This window comes from Mustela nigripes, chromosome 14 (genome assembly GCF_022355385.1).
Source record: "Mustela nigripes isolate SB6536 chromosome 14, MUSNIG.SB6536, whole genome shotgun sequence".
Lineage (NCBI taxonomy): Eukaryota > Metazoa > Chordata > Mammalia > Carnivora > Mustelidae > Mustela > Mustela nigripes.
Genome location: NC_081570.1, coordinates 24,193,101 through 24,216,199, shown reverse-complemented (window position 1 = coordinate 24,216,199; position 23,099 = coordinate 24,193,101). Strand labels below are relative to the sequence as shown.

General features: G+C 41.9%; 1 protein-coding gene across 2 annotated transcripts; it reads left to right on the top strand.

The window, feature by feature from the left end:
• Window positions 1–421: 421 nt before the first annotated feature.
• On the top strand, window positions 422–22,230 carry ZBTB8OS (zinc finger and BTB domain containing 8 opposite strand). Of its 2 annotated transcripts, none has more exons than XM_059377053.1 (7): window positions 422–562; window positions 14,389–14,413; window positions 14,688–14,809; window positions 15,030–15,112; window positions 16,089–16,141; window positions 17,377–17,413; window positions 20,110–22,230. In XM_059377053.1, the coding sequence occupies exons 1-7, from the start codon at window positions 430–432 to the stop codon at window positions 20,194–20,196; spliced, it is 540 nt and encodes a 179-aa protein (XP_059233036.1). In that variant the 5' UTR covers window positions 422–429; the 3' UTR covers window positions 20,197–22,230. The 2 variants fall into 2 exon arrangements, with proteins under 2 accessions (XP_059233036.1, XP_059233037.1); XM_059377054.1 differs by having other exon boundaries at window positions 507–566.
• Window positions 22,231–23,099: the final 869 nt, after the last annotated feature.

The following is a 23,099-nucleotide window of genomic DNA, read 5'->3' as shown; positions in this document are numbered from 1 at the left end:
CGGGTCACGTGACAAGTTTAGCCCGCACTCTCCAGGGGGCAGCCATTTTCTTAAAGGCTTTTCATCTCCAGATACTGTGAAAGTACTGAGATGAGAAATATAGGATGCTTTTGAGTCTAGTTAACAACCCCGGGAGTAAGGCGGAAAGAAAAGGCTTCTAAACACTCAGAAACAGGGTGTCTAGTTCAAGTCTCTCCATACTCCCAGGTCTTCCAGTTTCTTTTTCCTTAGTTCTTAGGACGGATGAAGCAAACACAGAAAATAGGGCCTAAGCCTATTAAAGATGTGCTCCCAGTGGCGGGCCGGAAGATAGAAGTCTTAGGGTATAAAGTACATCTGAGAGAATGGAGTCCTGGTCCTTTAAGGGGGCGTGCCGAGGGTGGGCGGAGTCTAGGGCGGAAGTTATAAATTAGAGCCGAAGTCCGGCCAATGAAGGGCGGAAGTAGAGTGTCTAGTGTTGCAATTATGGCGCAGGAAGAGGAAGATATTCGGGATTACAATTTGACTGAAGAGCAGAAGGCGATCAAGGCCAAATATCCCCCAGTCATTCGGAAGTACGAGTGTGAGTAGGTGGCTCACTTCTGTCATCCCCCGTCTCCTTGCTCAGGTCTTCCGGCCTCGCCAGCCGTTTTACCTCTTGATGCCATTTCGCCCTGTATTATAGGTCCTTGTCGGGGGGGATGCTGAGGAAAAAAGCCCATTAGTCTGAGAGTCGGGAACCTGGGCTGCCACATTTACAGTCTCTTGAACTCTTTCTACATTTACCTAGTCACATTACTTTGTGGGAATTTTACCAGCGTATTCGTTCTAAAGACAACAGTATTTTCAAGCGTTTGCTGGGTTGTCGCCGGTAGGTATCTCCCGCTGTAGGGTGAGAGTGTGGTTACGTTAGAGGACTTAGAAAGTTGAGTAGGAAACTTAAAACTTGATGTTTTACCTGGATTGGGTTTTTAGCAAAAACATCTGTTTTTGCCATAAACAGCTTAGTAATTTAAGGCAAATACATAACCTCCTTTGCCCCTTAGTTCCTTCATCTGAGGAGTAAATGAGATAATAAACTTGAGCGTATAGTGCAGATTCTTTTTTTTAAAGATTTCATTTATTTATCTGACACACAGAGAGAGATCACAAGTAGGCAGAAGGCAGGCAGAGAGGAGAAAACCGGCTCCCTGCTGAGCAGAGAGCCTGAAGGGGGATCGATCTTAGGACCCTGAGACCATGACCTGAGCCGAAGGCAGAGGCTTAACCCGGTGAGCCACCTAGGCACCCCTATAGTGCAGATTCTGATCTTATATATATAAATGTTCTGCTATCTTCCCTAAAGGTTGCTATGGTTTGGGGAGCACAAATATGACTTTTATTTTTCTCTTATTTTATTTTAATAAAGATTCTATTTATTTATTTGACAGAGATGGCGAGAGAGCGAACGCAAGCAGGGGAGTGGGAGAGGGAGAAGCATGCTTCCAAAGAGCAAAAGGCCTGATGTGGGACTAGATCATAGGACCCTGAGATCATGACTTGAACCGAAGGTAGAGGCTTAACCAACTGAGCTACCCCAGTGCCTCTGTAGAGTTTAGTTACCATGGCATACTGGGTTCTGAACTCACATATCTCCCTAGCTCATTTTTCTCTTAAAAATAGTTTCTTTAGGGGCGCCTCGGTGGCTCAGTGGGTTAAAGCCTCTGCCTTTGGCTCAGGTCATGATCCCAGGGTCCTGGGATGGAGCCCTGCATCAGGCTCTCTGCTCATCGGGGAGCCTGCTTCCTCCTCTATCTCTCTGCCTGCTTGTGATCTCTGTCAAATAAATAAATAAAAATCTTAAAAAAAAAAAAAAAAAACCCTACTAACTCTTACCCCTAACAGCAACTGCTCAACTAACCAATATAAATAGAAAAAATAGTTTCTTTAAAGATTTTATTTATTAAAGAGAGAGAGCACTTGCGTGAGAGGGAAGGGGGTGGGCAGAGGGAAATGGAGAAGCCTACTCCCCACTGAGCAGGGAGCCTTACTGGGGCCTCCATCTGATTACCTGAGCCAAAAGCAGCGACTAACCAACTTAGCCACCTAGGCGCCCCTTGAAAACAGTATTTAAAAATTACTTTTAATAAGTATTGTATCTGATGCAAAGAGTATAACAGGTATGCAGTGTGTAAGTCTTTCTTTCAGCCCCGATCCCCAGCCATCTAGTCTTAACTCTCCGTGTCAATGTCAACAGTCCTTACCATTTTCTTTATGTATACAGGCAAAGCTTTACAACATTTACTTAATCAATTTCCAGTTGTTAGACCTTTATGTTATTTCTATCTAGTCTTTCATTGTTAGAAACAATGAGGCAGGGAATATGCTTGTGCATCTGTTGTTTGCACATGTGCAAGTATATCTGTAAACTTCCAGAAGTTACTGCTTTTTTTTTTTTTTTTTTTTAAGATTTTTATTTATTTGTCAGAGAGACAGAGAGAGTACAAGCAGACAGAGAGGCAGGCAGAGGCAAAGGGAGATGCCGGCTCCCCGAGGAGCAAGGAGCCCAATGTGGGACTCGATCCCAGGACTCTGGGATCATGACCTGAGCCGAAGGCAGCCGCTTAACCGACTGAGCCACCCAGGCGTCCCCAGAAGTTACTGCTTTATCAAAGGATAGGTACATTTTTAATTTTAATGGTTTTTGTTAAATTGATCTCCAGTGTGGTTATGCCAATTTATACTCTCACTGGCATTGTATGAGCATGCCTCATTCCTCACACTTTCTACCCATTTACTGCATAACCATACTTTTTGGTCTGTTCCAATTTAAATATCTTGTCATGTTAGTTGCATTTTTAAAAAAGATTTTATTTATTTGACAGGGAGAGAGATCACAAGCAGGCAGAGAGGCAGGCAGAGAGATGGGGGAAGCAGGCTCCCCACTGAGCAGAGAGCTTGATGCAGGGCTCCATCCAAGGACCCTAAGATCATGGCCTCAGCTGAAGTCAAGAGGCTCAACCCACTGAGCTACCCAGGCTCCCCAGTGCTTTTTATTTGTCTGTTTTTAATTATAAGTGAGGTTGAACATACTTCTATATGTGTGGAGGTATTTGTATGTCCCCTTCTGGGATGCATACATTCATATTCTTACCATTTTTTCTATTGGGTTGTTTTTGTTGTGTGTGTGTGTGTGTGTGTTTTTAACACTGTAGAAATATATTTTTATGTAGTGAAATTTATTAACTCTTTTTATGGCTTGTGGGAAGTCATACTTAGGAAGGCTTTGGCCCTCCTGAAAATGTAAAATAATCTTCTATGTTTTCTCCTAGCACATTTGGAAATGAGAACCTTTTTTTAAAAATTTATTATTCTTATTATTTTTTATTTTTTTAAAGATTTTATTTTATTCATTTTACAGACAGAGATCACAAGTAGCCAGAGAAGCAGGCAGAGAGAGAAGAGGAAGCAGGCTCCCCGCTGAGCAGAGAGCCTGATGCGGGGCTCCATCCCAGGACCCAGAGATCATGACCTGAGCCGAAGGCAGAGACTTTAACCCACTGAGCCACCCAGGCGCTCCCCATTTTTTTTTTTTTTTAAAGTAAGCTCTATACCCAGTGTGGGGCTTGAACTCAACGTCCTGAGATTAAGAGTTGCATGCTCTATGAACTGAGCCAGCCAGGTGCCCCTGGAAATAAAAACTTTTATTGAAGTAATATATGTTTAAAAGAGTGCATATATCATAAGTGAATGTTTACAACTGAATACACTACACCTGTATAGCTAGTGACCAGATGGATAAACATTATTACAGCAGGGGCGCCTGGGTGGCTCAGTCGTTAAGCGTCTGCCTTCAGTTCAGGTCATGATCCCAGGGTCCTAGGATAGAAAGCTGCATTGGACTCTGCTCGGCAAGAGGCCTGCTTCTCCCTTTCCTACTCCCCCTGCTTGTGTTCCTTCTCTCGCTGTGTCTCTCTCTGTCAAATAAATCAATAAAATCTTAAAAAAAAAAAATTGTAGTATCCCAGCAGCCCATCTCATGCTCCTTTCCACACTTGATCTTAGCCAAAAGGCCGAGAAGCGATCATCATGCTCCTTTCCAATCACCACCATTCTCCCTATTTCCATTAGCCTGACATTTTTTTTTAAGTTTTTAAAAAATTTTTAAAGATTTTATTTATTTATTTGACACAGAGAGAGAGAGAGGTCACAGGTAGGCAGAGAGGCAGGCAGAGAGAGGGGGGAAGCAGCTCTTCTCTGAGTAGAGAGCCCGATATGGGGCTCGATCCCAGGACCCCGGGATTGTGACCCAAACCGAAGGCAGAGGATTAACCCACTGAGCCACCCAGATGCCCCTAAGATTTTATTTTTAAGTAATTTCTACACCCAATGTGGGACTTGAACTCACAACTCCTGGATCAAGACTTTCACCCTCCACCAGCTAAGCCAGTCTAGAGGCCCCTGCCCTCATTGGCCTGACTTTTAACATCATAGATTAGCTTTGCCTGTTTTTGTACATTATATAAATGGAATTATACAGTATGCATTTCTTTCTGTCTCTCTCTCTCTCTCTCAACATAACCCTACATGGAGCTCAGACTCACAACCCAGAGATCGAGAGTCACATGCTCTATTGACTGAGTCAGCCAGGCACACCCAGTATGTCTTCCTTTGTGTTGGCTTTTTCTTGCTCATATTTGTGAGACCTATATTTTTGCTGATAGTTATAGATTATTCTTTTTTTTTTTAAAAAGATTATTTATTTATTTGACAGAGATTGATCACAAGTAGACAGAGAGGCAGGCAGAGAGAGAGAGGAAGAGAAGCAGGCTCCCCGCCGAGCAGAGAGCCCGATGCGGGCCTCGATCCCAGGACCCTGAGATCATGACCCGAGCCGAAGGCAGCAGCTTAACCCAGAGCCACCCAGGCGCCCTAGATTATTCTTGTTTCTAGTTTTTTTTTTTTTTTTTTTTAACATTTTAAACTTGAATATACCAGAATTAGAGTAAGGTAGAAATTAAGTATCTGATTTGTTTTCCAGATGACTTACCAGATGTTCTGACTTTGTTTCTTCAGCATCTGTCTTTTCTCCTGTGATTGGTCCATCTTTATTATATACAGAATTCCCCTGCCTATATTTAGGTCTGTAGCTGGACCTAACCGTTTTATTCCTTTGTTCTGTTTCTCTTTTTATGTGCCAGTGCTGTACTTTCAATTATTGAGGCTTTATTCTATCTTTTACTGTCTTGTAGGACACTCTCCTCTCACTATTTGCCCCTTTCCTGCCATCTTTTAATTCTTTTTTGAGAGAGAGAGACCATGGGGGAGGGGCAGAAGCTGAGAATCTAAGATCTTCAGCAGGCTCCACACCCAGTACAGAGCCCAACACGGGGCTCGATCTCACATCTCACGCCCTGAGATCATGACCTGAGCCGAAATCAAGACGGGATCCTTAACTGACTGAACCACTCGGATGCCCCCTGCCCTACTTGCCATTCTTGCTTTTTTTTCTGTATGTAGATAAAATAAGAGCTATATATAAATATATACTAAATTAAGGGGATAGTACAATGACGTCCATGTATACATCACTCAGCTTTAGTAATGAAGAACGTGAACTTACATAGCACCTTGACAGGAACAGTAATTTTGTAGAGAAATGACAAGACAGTGGAAAAGCACTTTGTAATTGTGGGGCAGCCAGTTGCGGGAAGATAAATATATGGGGGAACTAATGGAAGATGAGGGCTAGTTGGGAAACTTTATTACTTTATTATGTAGATTCCTCTTTATTATTAAGAGTCTAGAATTTTCTCTGATGATTAATTTCTTTCCTTGCTGCTAGGTGATATGGAGCACCTTTACAGATTTATGTTTTAGGCATATAGTGGGAAAGGCAGAGAGTTTTTCTTGTATCTTCTCTCATTAGTCTTCTGCTCAAAGTAATCTTTGTGACAGAGTGGCATCCTTTCACCTCCTTTCCTATTATTTATTATTATTTTTTAAGTAGACTCCATGCTAGGCCCTGCATTGGGTGTAGAGATTAGTTAAATAAAAACTTTAAAAAAAAAAACCCACAGATTAAAAAATTACTGTTGGTATTTTTTTCATTCATGTTAATTATGAATGTAGGGAGAATTGAAACTTTAATATTTATATTAGCTTTTTTCCGGAAATAGGGTATTCAAATCTTATTTTGTGTATCCTGAGGTTATTTTTAAGTATTTCATCTTTTCCTTTCTTTCTTTCTTTCTTTCTTTCTTTTTTTTTCGAGTAATCTGAATGCCCAATGTGGACTCAAACTCATGACCCTGAGATCAAGATTGCATGCTCTACCAACAGAGCCAGCCAGGCACCCCACATCTTTTTTGTTTCTGATGTAAATATGAATGATGCTTTCTTCATGATATCATCTCTGTCTGTCCTGTTATTGATTATAATTGTGAAAGAACTATTGAGTTGTATAGTCAATTTTTTATACTGCCTTTTTATTACCTTATAGTTAGTATAATTTTTAGTTGATACCCTTGGGCAATCATCTCCTAATTTTTTCATTGCACACTTTGAATTTTGTATGCTGTACTGAATTACCATAATATATGCATTATAAAACTGTTTTCTTTCCTCTTGACACCTTTTTTTTTTTTAAAGATTTTACTAATTAGGGGATAGGCAGAGGGAAAGGGAGAGGGAATCTGGAGCAGACTCTGCACTGAGCACAGAGCCTAACTCGGGGCTCAGTCCCACAACCCTGACATCATGATCTGAGCTGAAATCAAGAATTGGACGGACGCTTAACCAACTGAGCCCTCCACCCCCACTACTAATGACATGAAATGGTTTTTCCACATCAGGTGGTTTTCCAGTTCTCTGACACCGACTAGGTGTCCATCAGTTCAATTCAGTTCTGACACTAACTTCCCAGAATTAGCACAGACCCCACTGGTTACGGCCTCAGTTCCATAGGACTGCACCCACAGATACCTACCCTTATGCCTAGCCAGTTGCAATTTCTGATGTTCCCACGTGTCCCTTCTGCCCTTCTTTGGGCTCAGGTTCAGTAATTTGCTACAACAATTCATGAACTCAGGTAAATGCTTTACTTGGCAGTCAGATGGCGGCCATGCACTGGGCAAGGTTTGTGGAGAGGGGTTTGGAGCTTCCATATGCCCTCTGGGCATGTCATCCTTTCAGCACCTTGCTGAGTTCACCAATGGCTGTTCTCCAGATCTCTTTTAAGAGTCTATAGCTCAGGGGTGCCTGGGTGGCTCAGTGGGTTAAAGCCTCTGCTTTCAGCTCAGGTCATAATCCCAAGGTCCTGGGATCGAGCCCCACATCAAGCCCCACATCAAGCCCCACATCAAGCCCCACATCGAGCCCCACATCGGGCTCTCTGCTCAGCAGGGAGCCTGCTTCCTCCTCTCTCTGACTGCCTCTCTGCCTACTTGTAATCTCTGTCAAATAAGTAAATAAAATCTTTAAAAAAAAAAGTCTATAGCTCAGACTTCTATTCCACCCTCCACAGGCCAGACAAGCCATTTGTGGTGAGGGGTGGGGCTGAAAGTTCCCACTTTTTAATCCTGTGTTTCATCCTCCTCGTTACCACACCATGCTAAGGCTATATAGGAGCCCTAGCCTCAGTAACCTCAATAATGTAGACTCAGCTGTGGACAGAAGGGGACAATTAATGAATACCAAGACACTCCTATCACCAAGGAAAAGCCAAGGATTTTAGGAGCTTGCCAGAAACCAGGGACAAAGACCAAATATATATTTTTTATTATACCACAAAAACATTCAGTAAATACAGCAATTAAAAATGAGAGCAGTTGGGACGCCTGGGTGGCTCAGTAGGTTAAGCCTCTGCGTTCAGCTCCAGTCATGATCTCAGGGTCCTGGAATCGAGTCCCACATCAGGCTCTCTGCTTGGTGGGGAGCCAGCTTCACTCTCTCTCTCTCTCTGACTGCTTGTGATCTCTCTGTCAAATAAATAAATAAAACCTTAAAAAAAATGAATGAGAGAAGAAAGAAAGATAGTTTAAACTTTTTCATTTGTTGAACAGCAAAAAAACCTTTTGCTCAAAAATCCTGTTAATATTTTTATGGTATATTTCATGATTATATCTATGGAGAGGATCATATATTTATAGGAGTTCCATTAATCTGTTTCCTAATAATTGAATCTTGGCATTCTAGGAATAAATCCCACTTGGTCATACTGGATTCCACTTGCCAGCATTTTGCACAGTCTTTGAACTGACGTAATGTGAGATTAGTCTGTGTTATCTCCCAGTTTCATTTCTTTCCACAGACAGCCCACAGACCTCCCCACATGCTTCTCCTGTAGCTTTTTCCTTTTAGACCCAGCATAGTTGTCATCTCATGTATTCATTCAGCAATATAATTGAACACCTGTTGTGTATTGGGCACTGAGCAGAAATGGGGAATAAGAGAATGAGCAAACAGATTCAGATCACCCTTGGTCTCTTGGCTCTTACAGGCTCTTGTTTCCTTTAGGATTTTTTTTTTAAGATTTTATTTATTTATTTGACAGAGAGAGATCACAAGTAGGCAGAGAGGCAGGCAGAGTGAGAGGGGGGAAACAGACTCGCCGCTGAGCAGAGAGAGCCCAATGTGGAGCTCGATCCTAGGATGCTGGGATCATGGCCTGAGCTGAAGGTAGAGGCTTTAATCCACTGAGCCACCCAGGCGCCCCTCCTTTAGGAATTCTTAACTGAACCTCTCGGTCCAAGTTAAATTTATTTCCTGTTCTCTTCCATAGTTTTCAGTTCTCCAAGTGTGGACCTTGCACCGCCGGGGTTTCCAAGACCCTTTCAGAGAATCTGTGATGTCAAAACTGCTTTCATAATAATACTGAGATATTCGCTCTTTTACTGTGTTGCTGTTTGTGCTGATGGTGCAGAAGCCTTGGAAGGGGGAAAACTGTCCCTTGAGTACAGGCTGAAGCTGCCGCACTAAACTGTGCTGGAAGTCACTTTATTCCTTACCACCGTGTACTTAAAACTAAAAGAAAAAGTCATTTTGACTTGAAGATGTCCTTGAATGAGTAAGGACTATCAATTCTATTAAATCTTGACCACTGAGTACATGTCTTTTTAATATTCTGTGAAACAAAATGAAAATTATGCTGGTTGTCAAATATTGACGATTACCTTGAGGAAAAGAACCTGCGTAATTGAGTTGTGAGCTGGGTTTTTGTGTGCGTTTTTGTTTTTCAGGAAGCACCTGTTGCTTTTGTTGTTGTTTCTCTCTCCAAAGAATGAATGACTGAAAGATACAGTATTGTTGCTCAGACAGGGGTATTTCTCAGATAATTTCTTTAAATAAAGTGCTGTCACAAAATAATACAATATTTGTTGGCAATGATAAAATTCAAGTTTTTTTTTTTTTTAAGATTTTATTTATTTGAGAGAGAGCGTGAGGGGGGAGAAGGTCAGAGGGAGAAGCAGACTCCCCATGGAGCAGGGATCCTGATGGGGGATTCGATCCCAGGACTCCCGGATCATGACCTGAGCTGAAGGTAGTCCCTTAACCAACTGAGCTACCCAGGCACCCAAAATTCAAGGTTTTGGGTGAAATTCAGATTTTGGAAAACTTGTATCTACCGTCATGAGCTTGACAGTTTCTCAGTAACTAAAGATCTTTCTGATGAGATTGGTGGTTATATTTACAAATATATATGTATGTATAATATCATTCTGTATAATTAAATATATCAACATTATCTGTACAAATCAATGAACTGTTTTTTTTTTTTTTAAGATTTTATTTATTTATTTGACAGAGAGAGAGAGACTGTGAAAGAGGGAACACAAGCAGGGGGAGTGAGAGAGGGAGAGGCAGGCTTCCCACTGAGGGGGGACCACAGTGCCCTGGACCCTGAGACCATGACCTGAGCTGAAGGCAGATGCTTAACAACTGAGCCACCCAGGCGCACCAAACTTGGTGGTTTGTTTTGTTTTGTTTTTTAAAGATTTTATTTATTTGAGGGGCGCCTGGGTGGCTCAGGTGGTTGAGCATCTGTATTCAGCTCAGGCCATGATCTCCAAGGCCTGGGATTGAGGCCCACATCAGGCTCCCATTTCAGTGGGGAGTCTGCTTTTCCCTCTCCCTCTGCCTCTCCCAGTACACATTCCCTCTCCCTCTCTCTAATGAATAAATAAAATCTTTAAAAAAAAGGATTTTATTTATTTGAGAGACCGTGGGGGAGAGAGAGAGAGAGAGAGAGACAATGAGCTTGGGGAAGGGGTAGAGAGAGAGGGAAAAGTGGACTCCCTGGCGAGCAGGGAGCCCAATGCAGGACTCCATCCGGGGACCCTGGGATAACGACCTGAGCTGAAGGCAGCTGCTTACCCGCTTAACCAACTGAGCCACCCAGGTGCCCCGAAATGGTATTTTTCAGAGGACCAGTGCTTTGATGTTACATAGTCAGGCCCAAATTAGAGCCATTCTAGGCACAAGGTAGAGCAATGGATTTTAATATTACAGAGCACATGTTACAGAGCACAAAAAGTTCATTGTCACAGCTCAAAATCCACATTGCAACTAACCTTTTAAAAATTAGCATATTTTAAGGGCACCTGGGTGGCACAGTTGGTTAAGTGTCTAACTCTTGGTTTTGGCTCAGGTTGTGCTCTCAGGGTTGTGAGATAAAGCACTGAGTGGAGCTGTGAACTCAGCATGACATCTGCTTAAGACTCTCTCCCTCTCCACCGTGCACTCACTCTCTTTCTCTCTCTCTCTCTCTCAAATAAATAAATCTTTAGAAAAAATTAAAAGAAATAAAAAACTAACATGTTTCTAGTTTTGGTATAACATCAAGGAAAACTATATCTAGTTTCTTTGAAGAGCTATTAAGACACTCCTTTTACACAAATAGATACGTACATGTATTTATCACTGGAGTATGTTATACATTGGATTGTAACCAAACTCTAGTCAGGCTATAGGACATTTCCATCACCCTATGTACTTCAACTAAATCAATGTATGTACTGTACTTCAACTAAATCAATACACTGAAGTCAGATATTAAAAATACTTGCAGACACTGTGGCACTCTTCTCACGAAAATTTGGGGGAAATATGGTTATTTTTCATAATGCTATGCAATATAAAATAGTTTTATTTTTAAAAAGTCTTATTTGTAAGTAATCTCTATCCCCATCGTGGAGTTCAAACTTAGAAAAGCTTACAAGAATTGCATGTTCTACTTACTAAACCAGTCAGGTGCATTATTTTTAAATGAATAAATATTTGAAAGTTTTTCAGTTAAAATTTCTGGTATTATCATGACCTGAGCGGAAGGCAGGTGCTTAACTGAGGCACCCAGGCATCCCAATTGTTGTGTTATAGTTTTTAAATTAAGGTTTACATAAATATAGTAAAAGGGCTTGGATCTTAAGCATAAAGTCCAGTAGGTTTTGATAAGCAGAGACCCTTGACTGGCTCAGTCTGCAGAGCATGCCGCTCTTGATCTCAGAGTTGCAAGTTCAAACCCCACAATGGGTCTAGAGATTCATTAAAAATGTTTTTAGGGGCATCTGGGTGGCTCAGTGGGTTAAAGCCTCTGCCTTCGGCTCAGGTCATGATCCCGGGGTCCTGGGATCGAGTCCCGCATCGGACTCTCTGCTCAGTGGGGAGCCTGCTTCCTCCTCTCTCTCTCTGCCTGCCTCTCTGCCTACTTGTGATCTCTGCCTGTCAAATAAATAAATAAAATCTTAAAAAAATAAAAAAGAATATGATTCGCATGCTTTAAAAAAAATGTTTTTAAAAAGTTTTGCAAATAGATATGTACATGTATTTATCATTCCAGTATGTTATACATTGGATTGTAACCAAACTCCAGTCAGGCTATAGAACATTTCCATCACCCTAGAAAATTCCCTTTTACTTTTTTCCTATAAGCCCCCACATCCTTACTTTGAGGCAGACAGTTTGGATTTCTATCACCAGAACTTAATTTTGCCTGTTTTAAGAGTTCCACGCAAGTGGATCCCCATGGTGTGGATTCTTTTATGCCTAGCGGCTTCACTCAATATCAGAAATAAACTCAGCTGGACATTAAAGTGGTGGATGGGGTTTTATTCAGTAACTACAGTAGGAGAAAGAGTTGAGCTCCATTCCGAATTGCACAGAGGTGATGGGACCTTTTAAAGGGCAAATGTAGAAGAGGGGAGAGCTCAGTAGAGTCAGAGAAATGAAAAATTCCGAAACGTTAGGCTGTAAATTCAGTTAGGCCTGCAGTATTTGGTAGCAAGCAGTTACCAAAGTTCAATTCTGTCCTCCCACGGGGACTGGGAGTCCTTCCCGATGATTACATTTTTTAAAAGAATGGCTGTGAAGTCCTGAAGAAAGACCCTGCTGAGTTGTAGAGATAAATATTCACTGTTGTAAGCCCTTTTTAGTAAATGCTGTAAGAAAGGGAGGTGAAGAGCCTATTGTCAGGTTTAGGCTGGAACAAACAGTAAATTCTGGCTGTGTAGCGCTTTCTCCAGCAGGTCATTGTCTAACGTGCTCTGGCCGGAGTGATTCTAGAACAAGGCTGACTTATGCTGTTAGAAGCCCACTTGTGCTCAAGTTTGATCACTCTTGGCACAGGGATTTTGGATAGAGGTATTACGTGCTGAGAGTTGTGCACTTTTCTTTCTTTCTTTTTAAAGATTTTTATTTATTTATTTGACAGATAAAGATAACAAGCAGGCAGAGAGGCAGGCAGAGAGAGAGGAGGAAGCAGGCTCCCCACTGAGCAGAGATCCCGATGTAGGGCTCGATCCCAGGACCCTGGGATCATGACCTGAGCCAAAGGCAGAGGCTTAACCCACTGAGCCACCCAGGTGCCCCTGCAGTTTTCATTTAACGTTTTTGAGATTCATGTAAATACATGAGTCAGTAGCTTGCACTGTTTTATCACTGAGCAGTACTGCCTTGTGCCTTTGTTTATCTGTTCTTCTCTTGGTGGATATTTGGTGTTTACTTTAGGGGAATAAGTTGCTGGGAGCATTCTGGACACAGGCGTTCATTTCTATAGGGTTAATACCTGTCATTTTCTTTTAACTTGTTTATCACCTCTCCTTCTAGCCTGAACATTCTATGATCCTAAGTGGGAAGAACTGATTAAAGTCATGATACCAGTGAAGAGTAGACTGCGAAATGTTGAGAGAACAGATCCCATGGGAGTTTGTGATAGGAGCAGTTGGGTATTCCTGTGGGGATATCAGGAAAAAGCTCATAAACATAGAGTTTACTTTCTGAAACTGCTTTATTAGCCAGGGGTATCATTGAGGAGTTCTTTAAATGAAAGAAATTAACAAAAACTTGGCTCATTATTTTTTTTTTTTTTTAAGATTTCATTTATTTATTTATTTGTCAGAGAGAGAGGGAGAGAGAGTACGCACAAGCAGAGTGGCAGGCAGAGGTGGAGAGAGAAGCAGGCTCCCTGCTGAGCAAGGATCCCGATGTGGGACTCGATCCCAGGACGCTGGGATCATGACCTGAGCCGACTAAGCCACCCAGGTGTCCCCTTGGCTCTTATTTCAAAGAGACAAACCTCTTTTGTATAGGATTTGATTAGCTGTTCATGAAAAGGTGAGACAGGGAAATCTGGAATTTTATATCTGTGATGATGATGTAGTTCCTAGAATTTTGATCATTCACAGAGCAAATATTTAGAAAAGATACTGATTTGTTTTGTTGAGGAAAAGTAATGTCAGGAAATGGCATTATTGAGATATACTAATGTATTAGCCACTTTAGATCACCTAGAAGCTCCTGGCCCTGCTGCCTTCTAGAAATTGTCATTTATATACCAATCTTGACTTTTGAAAAAGTAGCCTTTAACAAAGCAATTAACTTTCTTATGTAAACTGATAGCAAAAGGTGAGGTTTGTGCCATATTTTCTTTTTTCTTTTTTTTAAGTGATTTTTTTCAAAGATTTTATTTATTTATTAGAGAGAGAGAGCACAAGCACGGGGAGCAGGAGGCAGAGGGAAAAGCAGGCTCCCTGGCTACAGGAGGCCCAGTGCAGGACTCAATCCTAGGAACCTGAGCCGAAGGCAGATGCTTAACTGACTGAGCCACCCAGGCATCCGTGCCCCACATTTTCTTGGCTTTGAAGGACAATTTTTAAATTAAATTAAAATTTTTTTTAAGTGAGAGGGAGAGAAAAATGAGTGGGGCTGGGGGAGGGGCAAAAGGAAGGGGAGAAGCAGGCTCCCCACTAAGTGGGGAGCCCAACGCAGGTGCTCCATCCCAGGACCCTGGGTTTATGACCTGAGCTGAAAGCAGCCACCCAACCAACTGAGTCACCCAGGCGCCCCAAAAGATAATGTTCTTAATAACGAACTAGAGCTTCTTGTGATTTGCAAGTCAAGTTTAATGACATATGTGTTTTTCCCTCTCTCCCTCAGATTTGGATCATACAGCAGATGTCCAGTGAGTACACCTGCAATTTATGCCTTTGAAATCGTGTTCTTAAATAGGAAGGCTGACGTTTTAATCTTGATGTCCCTAGTTTTAATTCTCTCTTCCTATTTTGGTTCCTTTACAACATGAAAATGATAGTTTAAAAGAACCCACTTTCTGTGCCATTAGATTGATTGAGGCCTTTGGATTTGTACTTATCATGCTGATTTTACTTTGACCTTGCTGTCAAGTTTTCTCTCTTGCTGTAGATTTTATTACACAGGGCATGAATGTGTTTCTTTAGGTTACATGCGTGGGGAGATACTCTGGAGGAAGCATTTGAACAATGTGCAATGGCCATGTTCGGTTACATGACAGATACTGGGACTGTGGAGCCCCTGCAGACAGTAGAAGTAGAAACCCAAGGTAACCAGTTATTTCCAGGGAAGAAATTGTCATGCAAATGTGCAGTGTTCTATATAACTTCAGTACATTTTCACAATAAGAACAATAAAATTAATTGTGAGCCTGTTCTTCCTCTTCCAGCTAGCCTAAGAAATTCCTTCCACTTCTAAATTCAAACAAGTTTTTAGAGACTAGAATTATTAAATGTCATACTATCATGATCCTTCTTGATTCTGTATAGGAGATGACTTAGAATCCCTTCTATTTCACTTTTTGGATGAGTGGCTTTATAAGTTCAGTGCTGATGAATTCTTCATACCCCGGGTAAGCAAGGGTTTTTCTTTTTTACTGAGCAAATGGGTTCTTAATTCAGATTTTAAAAGAAAAATGATTGAGAATAGAACATGTGATGCAAAACCAAGCCATATAGAATGTATAAGATGATATTGATTTGCAGAAAATAGGGACTTCTTGGTTAACCTGACTTTGCGTATGTATATGCATTTTCTAGTTTTTAGATTTGTTACCGTATCCTTGTCAGTAACCAGGATTATGCAGTAAGAATGCACCTGCTATCTTCACCTACACTTTTTATGTCTCCCAAGTTTGAACTATATTTATGTCCATCCGTATGTTCCTTTGTCCCATGTGAAATTTAGTAGCTGTGCCATGTTGGCCTAAATTTAAAAATTGTTCTCAGCTTTTCATAACATGACAAAGGAAAAAGCCAAATGGAGATTGCTTGTTGCCATCCACCTCAAAGAGGGAACCCTCTGGAACATCATTGTTAACCTAACACACAGGGCCCTCCCTGCTTCCACACCCCTCCATTCTGTCCCTTCCCAGCCCCACTACGTACCCTCTTCTGACTGGTCACTTGTCCTACAAAGGTCAAGAACCTACAGTATTACTTACAAATGGGCTGAGAATGATTGAAATCCTGCATCATCCCATTCTGTTTTACAGAGAAATTTCTTGATTTTTGTTTTTAGATTGTACATTTTTTCAAGTATATTTCCCTCAAATATTTTTTTAAAAAAGCCCTTATTTCCTTGAAATATAGTTCACTTGTTCTACTTTAGTTAACACTTTTGTTTTCTTTGCTTCAGAGAAATCATATGCTGTTATTTTCTAGGAAAAGGGATAACCTAGACATATTTTCATAAGTTTAAAGTATAATTGGTATACAATATTATATTAGTTTCAGGTGTACAGCATAGTGTTTTGACAATTATTAGATATGTTTTAGTAGATGATCTGTTATGAACATTTTTTAAAATTAATTCTTTTTCCTCTTTAGGAAGTGAAAGTACTTCACATTGATCAAAGAAATTTCAAATTACGGTCAATTGGGTATGTTTTGAAAATCTTTTTGTGCTCACTTTGGCAGCACATATATGCAGATCTTTTCAGTAGGAAGTCATGAAGGTTGTTAAAATTCTTCACTGAACCTAGTAGGCAGGAAGACAAATATAAAATCAGAGGTCCAGTCTCATCTCAGTGGAGTTCTGTAGGTAAAGCTGTGTGAGCCCTAGGAGCCAGGGCTTTGGTTCTCAACTTTGGAGGACCCGAAATTTGACAGAACAAAGTTGATACTGGTTCTCGAACCTGATTCCCAATTTATTGATTTTTAGCATAAAAATTTTTTGTGTGGGGGCGCCTGGGTGGCTCAGTGGGTTAAAGCCTCTGCCTTCAGCTCAGGTCATGATTCCAGCGTCCTGGGATGAGCCCCGCATCAGGCTCTCCGCTCAGCAGGGAGCCTGCTTTCTCCTCTCTGCCTGCTTCTGCCTGCTTGTGATCTCTGTCTGTCAAATAAATAAATAATTATCTTTAAAAAAATTTTTGTGTGTGTGTGTGAAGCCTGGCTTGGTGACATGAAGCACTGATGCTTCCTTCTCGTAGATCTTCACACCTGGACTCTGTTCAAAGTGGTTCCTTCTATCAACAAATTATACTTTTCCTTCCAGAGATTGCAAACACTTGATTAGATCTCTTTGATTGGACTTGGTGTTGCCAAATCTCTTCAGTCACTTAAGGATATCTTTTAGGTTATTTCTATATAAAGTCTGTTTTTCCAATTTATGTCGAATTTGATGTGTTTCTTTGTAAAATGAGGTCTTTATTATTTCCCCTCCTTTTCTTTCTTTCTTTTTTTTTATTTAAAGATTTTATTTATTTGATAGAGAGAAGCACAGTGAGAGAGGGAACACAAACAGAGGAAATGGGAGAGGGAGAAGCAGGCTTCCCAATAAGCAGGGAGCCCAGTGCAGGGCTCCATCCCAGGACCCTTGGATCATGACCTAAGCCGAGGGCAGATGCTTAATGACTGAGCCACCCAGGTGCCCCTACACTTTATTTTTATTTTTAAGGCAACGATCAACCTTGTTGAAATAGCTGTAGCACATATGCCCCTCAGCAGCTCTGTTTACTGGCAATCAAACTGAAATTTGTAGCTTCTATACCCCTCCTAGCTCTTGTGGCTTTCTCATATCTTAACCACATTTATAAGGTTTATGTTCAAGTATGTAAAGGATAAATAAATATTAAATCTGGGAAGTCTTAATCATGTTTTAATTTTCCTTCTCAAGGTGGGGAGAAGAATTTTCATTGTCCAAGCACCCTCAGGTATGTTTTTAAATCCAACCATTAAAAACATTTTATTCTTCCTTACCATAAAGTCAGTATATGATGGTAAACCTCAGTAAGTTCTAATAAATAAATTGGTGTAAAGTTGTAAGTTTTCCTCAGACGTCTCTGACCCTATTATGTCTAAACACTGGGACTTCACACCTCTGACTTGGTAGATTAGGAGTCAGTGCCTGAGTTCTGGGGTCAGGTTTGTTCCAGACTTTTGTGAGACTTCAGAGTCCCTTTGCCTTTTCAAGCTTCGGTGTCTCTCCCTTTAGTGAAGGTGTTGGGCTGGATGTTCTCGCCTTCTATTTTCCGTGCATCTCCACATTCTGTATTTGCCACCCTGTATGGCTTTACTCTCTCCCAGTCCAATGTGTGTGGAGGACTAGGGGCAGGCGCATACATGCTTTCTGTAAAGGTCTGAATCATGTTTGAAGCTTCGTGGAACAAGAGTGCTAGAAGAGCAGTATTCAGCTCCCCTGTTGTAACACTGCGGCGACCACAGACAACACAGACATGAAAGACCATGGTTGTATTCCAATAAACATCATGGACGTTGAAATCTGAATTTCATATCATTTTCAAATGTTATGAGATATTCTCTTGTGGGTCCCCCCCCCCAGCCATTTAGAAATGTAAAAACCATTCTTGGGGTGCCTGGGTGGCCCAGTTTTTAAGCTTCTGCCTTTGGCTCCTGTCACGATCCCGGAGTCCTGGGATCGAGCTCTGCATTGGGCTCTCTGCTGAGCAGGAACCCTGCTTCTCCCTCTCCCCCTTGCCTTGCTGTGTTCCCTCGCTCAGTGTGTCTCTCTCTGTCAAATAATAAATACTTCAAAAAAAATTTTTTTTCTTAGTGTGGGGGGCTGTACGAAACCAGGGATCAGGCTGGATTTGGCCCATGATTTGTAGTTTGCTGACCCCTGTGTTGAGGCCAAGGAGGCCTAAATTAGATGAGGGTGATTAAGGACTCCTGGTTGCTTCTAGGAGCTAAAGTACCATTTCTTCAAGCACAACAGAATGAAATGAAGCCTGGTGAGGGAACCTTGGGAGAGAAGCCTTAAAGAAGAGAAACCAGGAGAGGGGCTGTGTGAATTATAATACGCAAGACACAGTGGAACTTTCTCTTGAACATACTGTGTTTGAGGTGTATATTAGATATCTAAATGGAGAAGTCACATAATAGGCACTTGTCTGTAGGATGACTTGTTCAGAAGCTAGGTAGATCTGGAAATCTCAGTCTGGAAGCCGTCATATTTATAGCCATAGGACTAGATAAGATAAACCAGGAGGGAGGTGTAGCTAAGAGAGAGAGAGTATAGAGAAGACTGAGCTCTGGGGCACTAACTTTGGAAAAGATGGAGCCAAAAAGGAAAGGAGGAGAGCCTCATAAGAGGGAGTTAAAGAAGAGGGGAGCCCCAAAGCCAGATATCCAGTGCCCTTGAGATTGCTGAGGCTGAGTGGGCTGAGGCTTGACGATTGACCATGGATTTACGAATCAGTGGAAAGATGTGTGGGTCAGAGAGCAAATGAATGAGAGAGAGGGAAGTGGAGGCAGTATATTGAGACAGAGTTTGAGAAAAGGGGAACATATGGCTAGAACAGTAGTAGCCAGAGGGGAATGTGGTAGGGAAGGGAAAGGTTTTTTTTGTTTTGTCTTGTTTCAGCAAGGAGGCTTTGTAACACCAGTGTAGGCTCCGTGGAAGTGATCTAGGAACTTGGGGCAAATTGATCATGCTGGAGAGGGAGAGAGTAATTTCAGAGCAAAGACATTAAGTTGGGAAGGCGAAAGAGGATAGAATGTCCAGGGTTAAGGGTCAGCCTTCTGATAGGAACAGGGCCGGACAGTTCATTATAACAGGAGGCAAAACTCATGTGAGTATAGACTTGGGAGATGGTAGACTGTGGACACGATTTCAGGTGATACCAGTGAGCACAGTGTGTGCTGCCAGAGGCAGAAAGTTGAATTGGATTTAGATTATGGTCTCACCAGGTAATGATGAAGAAGAGGGAAGAAGAGCACAGGTCAGCGCCTTTCAGATCTGTCCGTGAAATCTTCAGATTTCCTTTGTGCTACAGAGCCAGCGGATGCCAGTCACTTATTGCCCGAAATATTTTGCACTGCACCGAATTCTTGTATTTTCTTTTCTAGAAAAGGACATTTCATCCTGTGGTTCTGAACCGGGGCAGGGGAGGGGGGATTGTCATGTATCAAACATGGGGAGCGAGAACCCCACAATGCAGAGTGAGTGGGCAGCAGGGAGGAAAGAAGGGTCTGTGTTTCTAGAGCCCGGGCCACTGCAAGCTTGAGGAGGAGCCCTGGGCCAGGCAGTGGGAGAGCTTGGGGCTCCTCCACTCAAGCCATTCGGTAAACTGAAAGCAGGGTGCTGGGGAGGTCAGACAGCCTGAGGAGCCAGGTGGAAACAAAGCCAGGGTTGGAGCTGCCGCTTTCACCGTCCAGCCAGCTCGCTTCCCCTGGGCACATGTTGCTCGCTTCCCCTGGGCACGTTGCTTTGTTGCCGGATGAGTGTAGAATGCTACACAAGTAACTACTTGTCTCCTGTGGGTTTTTAGTTTTCAGAATAATGGTAAAATTTGGCCTTTCTGCCAGTTGTCACTAGAGTTAATGATTCTGATTTCGATGTTCACTTTTTCTTTCTTTCTTTTTTTTTTTTCTCTAACCCCTGCTTTAGGGAACTGAAGTCAAGGCAATAACCTACTCAGCAATGCAGGTCTATGATGAAGAGAAGCCAGAAGTTTTTGTGATCATTGACATTTAAGATATCAAAACACAAACAAAACAAACTGAACCCCCTCTACGAAGAACTGGTTTTTTTCCTCTTCCTTTTCAGAAGATCCCATGATATAAATTCTACAGTATCTGTTGCTTTATGGAGATTTGCTGAAGTTTTTAAAAAAGATTTTATTTGTCAGAGAGTGAGTGAGAACACAAGCGGGAGATCAGCAGAGATGGGCGAGAAGCAGGCTCTCCTAGGACCCCCAGATCATGACCTGAGCCAAAGGCAGACGCTTAACCGACTGAGTCACCCAGGCGCCCTACGAACGGAACTTTTAACTTAAAGTCAGAAATGGGACAGCGAGGTGCAGCCTTGGTCCGTGTTACCCAGATATTCAGACTTGAAAGAATTCTTCAGGTGGCAAGTGTGGCATCTCGTCTCTTAGTTCCCCGCTGTAGGAGCAGGTACTCAGCCCATTCCAGTGGAATGCCAGGTCCCAAAAGGACCGGTAATCTAAGCAGCGGCCCAGAGACTCTGAATCTGCCATACTCTCACCGAATCCAGTCTGAGAAAAATAATAATAATTTGAAAAATCCTTTGACCAGGACTTTGCTTTTTCCCCCACATTGGTTCTCTCTCACACACACACAGAGACACACATTTTTATGTGGGCCTGAATTCACGACCTTGGGTTCAAGACCTCAGCTAAGATCAGGAGTCGGATGCTCAAACGACTAAGCCACCCAGTTGCCCCTAACACACACATCTTTTGTGTATGCATTGAGAGGTTGTGTTTTACATTCTGTGGGACAGAGCCATCCTGTATTCCACTTGATTTTTTCTTATTAGAAATAATTATAGTTTAAAAATTGGGAGACTTACCTAGAAAGAGCTCTGAGTCTCTCTCTCTCACATTTTTAAAACACTAATGTTGTATACACTTTACTGTTTTCCCATTAAGAAAGTTTAATCACCCTTACAAACAGGCCTGCCCTTCTCACAGCTAATTTTATATTAAAGCTGCTCTGTATAGGGACGCCTGGGTGGCTTAGTCGTTAAGCATCTGCCCTCGGCTCACATCATGATCCCGGAGTCCTGGGATCGAGTCCTGCACTGGGCTCCTTATTTGGTGGAGGGCTTGCTTTTCTCTCTTCCTCTGCCTGCCACTCCTCCTGCTTGTGCTCGCTCTCTCTGTCAGATAAATAAAATCTTAAAAAAGATAAAAAGAAACTGCTATATTTATATAGTTAGAGAAAAAAAGTTGTTTTTTTTAATTAAGTTCTTCATTGTGGGAAAACCATGTTAAAAAGATCTGAACCTTTCAAAGGAGGTAAATTAAAAAAAATGAAACTGTTTTTGTTTCATTTGCTGTGTTATTCTATTCTCTATTCATTGATTGAGGTATTCTTTGTTGCCACAAGTTTGCAGAGCTGCTATTTATTCACACTTCGATGAGAAAAAATTGCCACTGGGTGGTGCCAAATATCATTATAGCACGCTAAACTTGACCTAAGAGGAAGAGATTGTGAGCTTCCTAAATGTTCTGAGCACTGTAGTATTTTTTGTCTCGGTATTTAACAGAAAGTAGAGGTAATGGGAACTAGGCCAAGAACCATGGTCTGAATAGTAGCTTCAAATGAATACAGAGCAGGCTCGCTGGGGTAGTGCTTCATGACCTTCTTTATTGTTAGGTACATTTTGTAAATTTGAATTGTGGTCCTCCAAGCAGAAATGTCTAGAACTTCTTTACCTTTTGTTAGGATGAATATCCAGGCTGGCGTGGGGCTCTCTTTTATTCATGGACTCCTTTGAACATCATGGGCTATTTGGAGTGTCGATTGTGAAAATGAGCGTTGGGATACAGTGAGTCCGGTGGAAGAGCTGAATCCAGGGTAGGAGGAGCTCCTGGGTTATATTAAGCCACGCAGGGTACAAACTTGACCAGGAGAAAAAGAGTAGCTATGCCTCTTAACCACCAGTGCTATGTAATGAGGTTCAGTAAAAGCAAGTCAGTTGTAATTATGATATAAAATTATATTTCTTTAAATTGATAATAAATGTATAGTTTGTAACAATTTTATGTGAACTTTAAAATGTTTGTGTTTTGGGGACGCCTGGGTGGCTCAGTCGGTTTAACTGTTTGCCTTTGGCTCAGGGTCCTGGGATTGAGTCCCACATTGGGCTCCTTGCTCAGCAGGGAGCCTGCTTCTCCCTCTGCCTGCTGCTCCCCCTGCTTGTGCTCTCTCTCTCTCTCTCTTTCTCTCTGACAAATACAATCTTTTTAAAAAATAAAATGTTTGTGTTTCTAAATATGCCAAAACGAAGATACTGAGTAGAAGGAAAATGAGTATATTGTCCTCTGTATGTGAAGTTGGCATTCTTGACTTACCAGCGGCTCACGCTTTACTTTTATTTATTGAGATAGTGGCACCAGCTTCTCACCAGACTCTTCTGCTAGTTTCAGGTATGTGTCTTGGTCTGGGGAACACATTTGGCGGAAATTTGCAAAGCAATTCCCCCACCCTATAAGCATACCCATTTATCTTCACTTTTGTGTCTTATTCTCCTATGTGGGCTATGTGTCCCATTTCCCAAAACATGAAGAGCACATTCACTGCCCAAGGAGGAAAAGGGGTAATGGGTACAAACCGTGGGTGTTTAGCTGAGCATTTATGCCGTGGCTAAGGGGACAGCTGCCTCTCAACTCTTGCCCTTATTGCTAATGTGAATATAGGCTTAGTGTTGCAGTTTACATGACACTCCAAAATTGGGATTTTCATATGAATGCTCCTGAGCTAGGGGAAAAAAACTAAAAACCACTATGGATCACCACAATGGAATACAAACAAGTTGTGGGTGGGCTGAATCTTGTCCACAGGTCAGAAAGCTGGTCAGCAGAGCTCAAGGGCGCCCGGGTGGCTCGGTTGAGCGACTGCCTTCGGCTC